Source organism: Pagrus pagrus (assembly GCF_965226575.1).
Source record: "Pagrus pagrus genome assembly, chromosome: 5".
Classification (NCBI taxonomy): domain Eukaryota; kingdom Metazoa; phylum Chordata; class Actinopteri; order Spariformes; family Sparidae; genus Pagrus; species Pagrus pagrus.
In genome coordinates, this window is record NC_140189.1 from 24,728,172 (window position 1) to 24,734,171 (window position 6,000).

The 6,000-nt window shown below is 39.0% G+C and overlaps 1 protein-coding gene across 1 annotated transcript in view; it reads right to left on the minus strand.

Annotated features, from left to right (window-relative positions):
• Nucleotides 1–4,182, minus strand: part of dock2 (dedicator of cytokinesis 2) — a 105,949-nt gene extending 101,767 nt beyond the window's left edge. The window contains exons 1-7 of the mRNA XM_084353531.1: nt 4,074–4,182; nt 1,840–1,923; nt 1,354–1,394; nt 1,099–1,154; nt 928–1,024; nt 694–842; nt 412–547 (exon numbers count right to left, since the gene is read on the minus strand). Of these exons, the coding sequence (XP_084209657.1) occupies nt 412–547; nt 694–842; nt 928–1,024; nt 1,099–1,154; nt 1,354–1,394; nt 1,840–1,923; nt 4,074–4,116 (606 nt within the window). The 5' untranslated portion in view covers nt 4,117–4,182. The remainder of the gene's footprint in view (nt 1–411; nt 548–693; nt 843–927; nt 1,025–1,098; nt 1,155–1,353; nt 1,395–1,839; nt 1,924–4,073) is intronic.
• Between the last annotated feature and the right edge of the window lie 1,818 nt (nt 4,183–6,000).

Genomic DNA, 6,000 nt, shown 5'->3' on the forward strand with positions numbered 1-6,000 from the left:
GTTGAAGCGAAGTCAAGCCAATTTCTGAGGAAGTCAATTCTTAATTAGTCTTGGCTGGCAGACATGATTGGCAAGGAAAATGTATTATCCATTGCAATTTCATGAATATAAAGATTCATTTTACAACGTTCTATTAAAAAACTAAATGGAATGACAAAAGTGTGACCCCATCCAAGTCTAGTTCACAATAACTTTTACATTTCTGATATTATATCGCTATGAAAGGGGACAACAGTTTCCCAGGAACAATCTCTTAGTAGACATGTCTCTGGGAAGTCTAGTGCAGACAAACTACGGCCGTGTCAAATAAGTTACAGAATAAATGTAGTGTAATTGTAACATTAGCCATCCCATCCACTCCCTGGGTTCTGTTCTAGGTACTTCAAACATCACCGCCTTCCTTTTCCTTACCTGCTCCTCTTTAATGCGTTCATTGATCTTGGCTGTGGCCTCCTCATGGGCCCGAAACAGACTGATGACACTAGCCCGTTCCGGGTCCAAGATGTTCCCATCCTCGTCCCGAACCACCTGGTCCAGCTCCAGGATCCTGTGGCGGGAAGCAGGAGAGGTAAGGATTGTGGTGATTGATGAAAGGTGAATAAAGAACAGGGGACAAAAAAATGGCAACAAGTGGAGATGGAAATGAAGGACGAAAGTAGAGAAGAGTTCGATTTTGTTTTGGAGCACACATACTTGTTGCCATAGTCGATCTTGGAGGTGACTTTCTGCTTGAGCTCTTTGAATTCGTCACTAGGCAGAGTGCCAGACAGGAGCTGGGAGCGCCACTCCATTAGTTCACACATCAGTCTCTGGACCTGCTTCACACGCATCTTTTTATTGGCCTGGACAGGTAGATGTATGGTGTTAAACTCAGACACACACAATGTTACACACACACAGTGTATTTTTGCCAGTTATGTTTTTTACCACATAGAGCTGCTTCCATATGCTTCCCCACTCTCTCAGTGTCGTGGTCACCTCCTTCACCAAGGGCATCTCTGCAGATATCACCACCTCCTCTTCTCTGCGGTCACATACATTCAAACTTAATACATTTAACATTTGGAGACGGATGAAGACTTTTTTGATTCCACTCACCCTCGTTTTTCAATATGGACCTCCTTAAGATGGACAAAACTGGCAGGGAACACTCCCTGGAAAGGATTATGTGTGGGGGAGATAAATAAGAATAAAGAAAAGTAGTAGCTTTAACCTTTCAGAAACACAAAACTAGAAAAGATAATCCCCAAGTCGAATGCAGCGGCTTGAACGTCATGCTTTATCACCTTTCCGTTAAAATCAATGTGATGCTGTGTGGTGTAAAAAACAGGTCATGTATGAGTGAGTTCTTACCTGCTGGGCTTTGTTCCTAGCCAGGTAGCCTCTGTACCATCCTGAAAGAAGATTGAGTGTCATCTGTCTGCCATCACACCATATTGACATACATGGGAAGGCTTTTGGAGTTCAGTAGGCTATTTATATCTTGACTGTATGTGCCAAGACTGGTAAGCATGCAATCTTTAACTGTATGCATACAACCTAATATTTGTATACAACTCTATATAGAGGTCATTAATCCTTTATATGAATTACACATATTATATTCTGTGAAATATTCCATAAAATAGTAGATACAGACAGAAGTACTAACTTCTGTCATTTCTCAATTGGACTATCAATTTCATTTTGTTGGACTCAGCTGGTGTATAGGAAAATATAAGAAACATGTAACTAGCTTTTATTTTTAACACGCTACACATAGCACATAACATATTAACAAATTAACATTGTCGCAGATGAACATATGAAAAAAATCTTTATGTTTTGACATGTTCTTACCATCACAGACCTCCTGGATGTAGACCATATCGCCCACTTCGAGGGAAAGCTGCTTCTCTCCTTGGCCAACAAAATTCCACTTAACTAAAGAAGAAAAGTAATATTTACAGTCTGATGAGGGATGCGTTTGTTGTTAGACCCTTGTTTAATGGAAGCACAATGAAAAAAACTCCTCAACTCAGCAGAGTCAAACCCTCTCATGTTATGAATGTTAGCGCGCACAATAAGCTAGCTTGATTGGTGAAATGCAGCAGTTCGTCATGGCGTCGGCACATTTGAGGCTAGCAGCCAAAGAAAGAAGAAAGTGAAATGGTTGTTCACAGAGAGAGAGCAGCGAAGGAGTAAGTACAATGAGTATTAAATGGAAGAAAGCAAGTCGTAGCCTGATGCTTGCTAGTTGAAAATAGCTCAGCTTATGCAGAAACGAAGGCGGTCGCTGCATTAATTAATTAGCCTAGCTTCTCAACTGTGAGTATTTGCTGCTTGTCTTTGTCTTATTTGAATGTAAAGTGCACATCCAGAGCTTCTAAGTCAGATTAAAAAATTTAAACAAATATTTTTTTTAACAGCTAGGAGTATAGACAGTTGCCTCTGAACAAATATCAGTCTATAAACATATTTTCTGTACATTGATTTATAAACTTTTATATCCTTTGAATGTCTTTTTAATACCCCAATGATATATGAAGTTGATTTATTTCATTTAACATCAGCACTTCGAAACTTTATTTATAACTGTGTCAACTTTCTTGTTCCATATGATGTGATGTAAATGAAGAAAAAGATTTCTCTGCACCTTTATTCCTGTTTAAAATAATTTGCATAATGTGTTAAGACTCTTACATTAATGGGTGCAAGTACATTATGTGTTAGTGCACCCAACTGAAAAAGTTGCAACCAGTGTATGAAGTTAGTCTGGAGCCCTAATATCTTTGAGTTTTGGACAAAAAAGCAGTCTGAAGATATTAACACAGGCTCTGGAAATTGTGATGATGCAAACCAAATAAAATAATCAAAAAACTAATTGGCACATGAATCAATAATCGGATTAATTGTCAGTTGCAGCCTTAGACTGTAAAAGCAGCAGTGATAGCAACAGGTGTTTGCAGTAGGAGTTAGCCTTGCAGCAGCAGCAGCAGCTAGGCCCTAACTGATGGGGCACTAAAAAAGTAGTTTCTAGACCGATATTTTGATTAAGACATATCATGCTTTCTCAATGAAAACATACGAGTGTGCACTTCATAACATGTGGCTTTTACTTTCTTTATCAACAATTTAGCTGTACGACTTCTCAACTCAGACAAACTTCCTTCCTCCTTCCTCCACTCCCTGTGTTGTAGTCTTACACAGACCAGGAAGATATTCACTGTAGATAAACAACACTTCATTGAGTAATCATAAAAGCAATTGATTCAACATGGCTTTTATATGTTAATTGTCTTTTTTACCGTCAATTTTAAGCTGTGAGTTGTAGAAGTACTGACATAATAAAGCGTAAAATTGTCCTCACTCACTTCCTATAAGTTACAAACTGCATTCGTGACTTGGCGCAAAGTACTCAAAGCATCATCTGCAAGAGGCCAGTGAACCTCTGCTACTACAATCTGGAGTCTTAGAAGTCAGAAATCTGTTTTCTTGCCGGGTCTGTTTATGTCTTGCATATCTAACGGCAACACATGCTAATCAGCTCGGCCATATTTAACCCGCATACCAGATAAACTACAGATTGCAGAGAAGTTGTACTTTCACAGTCTAGGATTTGCTCCCGGTGCCTAAATCAATCTTTCCACACCTAAAATTGTCATTTTCAGGAAACATTTATCTTCTTGCTTCTGTATTCATGTGCTGCATAATATGCAATGCACAGAGATTGCCAACTGCTGCTCATCTCTCCATCATCTTAGGATGAGTGTAGTTTTATTTATGATTTTGTCCCTCACACAATCCACTACAGCTCTTATTAGATACGTTGCCTTGAAGTTAAATGGCGAATACGATTTCTTCGAGGGGATTTCATCTGATCTATACATCCTGAAGCTCTAATAAGCTGTTAGCACCTGCTTACATCCTGTTAAGCAGGATGTGATGGGCATCTACTTTTCTTATTCTTATTCTTATTCATAGCTTGGATAACTTGCCATCACACTGAAACAGATAGACGCTATAGCTGCATGTTTATGTGCATGTACACACACACACAAAGAACACACACAAGTGAGTACATACTGACTTACCTACACCATACCGCTCTGAGATGGCCCTCGCCCAAGGAGCCATGATTGTATAGTCGTTTACCTCCTCTCTGCTCGCCTTTCTGATTCTCCTCCCGTTTCTCACTCACTGACTGTTTTAAGGGGTGTCTGCTAAACTTCTCACTTCTGTATTTTTTTTTTTAACTTTAAATGAAAGCAATAAGCCCATCCCCCCTTTGCCTCTCTTCCTCTTCTGTCTCTCCTCTCTTCCTGCCTTCAGGCGGTTAAGGGGAAGTGGGTGAGTACAACAAGGTGGAGTTGTGCAGAGGCACAGGCCTGCACAGTGTGTGAAGCCGCCATTTTGTTCACTTGAGTGTTAACCATAAACATCATTTGTTTCCTGTGACAGTGGGTTAAAAAGTAGTGGTGTGTTATGCAAAGTAACCACAATGTCAAAAAAAGTAGCGCACGCTTCTTGTTACCGCAAAGTTCGGCCTGAGCATGTTCCTTTATTAAGATGTAGATGTAATCGAATGTGACAGAAAGCAACTTACATTTGTGTTCCATTCTTAAATCTGAACAAAATACATAAATAAATTTCAAATTCGACTGTCTTCCAGCTCACACTGTCGACTCTCACACCCTCTCTTCTCTTTGTGCTTTGAGTTAGAAGAAGCGGCACCAGAGGTCTCAGGTGTTCAACTTCTCCTTATTTTGAGTTGATCTGTGAGACTGAAAAAAGTCACCGTGATCAGAACTGATGGGAATCTGCCTGTTTCAGGAATTCTTTACAAAAAACTGAAATTCTTATCAGAGATTTCAAAAATAAATGTTATTCTTTGACAAATGTATATTTTACCTGTACCTCCTTCAGATGATGTTGACAGAGCAACCATCAACTTCCCATTCTGATCACATCCTTAACACAATTAACAATTGCCAACAGCCATCCTTAACAGCTAGGACATTTCTGCAATATTACTGCCTACTCTCCTGACATTAATTATGCACTATATACAAAGTTCAAGTGGCAAAACAGGGTCAAAATTGCATGTAAAAGAGTAAAGCCTAAATCTTTCTCTTCGTACAGATTGTTTGATCAGCATGACAGTCCTAAGGCAACCAAATCCTCCTTTGTTTATCACACAAGCACATTTGATGTAATACACAATCCTGCCTGTCGTTTCACATTTTTCTGCTGATCCACCGGGGGCAGTAATGTGCCAAGAAATGGAGCCAGTAAAGTAAAGATAGGGAGGGAAAAGACTGGCTAGCTAATAAACATGGATGCAAAAAATGTTTCATGAGAAATTAAATACATGAAAGTGAAAGTAAACATAACTTATGTTTAGAGGAGGACTACACAGGGTAAGTATTTTATAAAAGTTGTCCATTTGAATCTTAAGTCCTCCATAAAGTCAATATTTATAAAACTTTTATGAAACCGTAACTATTAAACTTATTTTAAGTGGTGAATAATTACAACTACTGCCCCCCGACGTAATAATCTGTCAGTCCATTATTAACATGTGTTTAGACAGCCAAAATAGCATTTAGAAGATAAAAGGCAGCTTTGCAGGTTGACTTTCATCCAACAAGGCTGTCAAAACTTGACAACAGCTTATTTACAGTTTATCAGCATCTGACTGCTAGTGTGGGTGATGTGTTTGAGTTTAATTATAATGATGATTGAAGAGACTAGCTTTCACCACGCATTAATACCAGCTGTCCTTAAAATGACGAAGAAAAAAGTACAGTACTTAGTTGTAACTTTCTGTCATCAGTGCTGCTTGTCATCACCACCATTATAGAGAGGACAGCTGATTTCGCCTCTTCAGCACTGTTATTGACTGTGTATACAGTAGTTGGGTATATTTACTTTACCTCCTCTTGTGACACTTGAAAATAGGGCTACAAGTCTGAACTCAAGTGACATCATTTGAATATGTAGGCATTTTGAAAAATAACT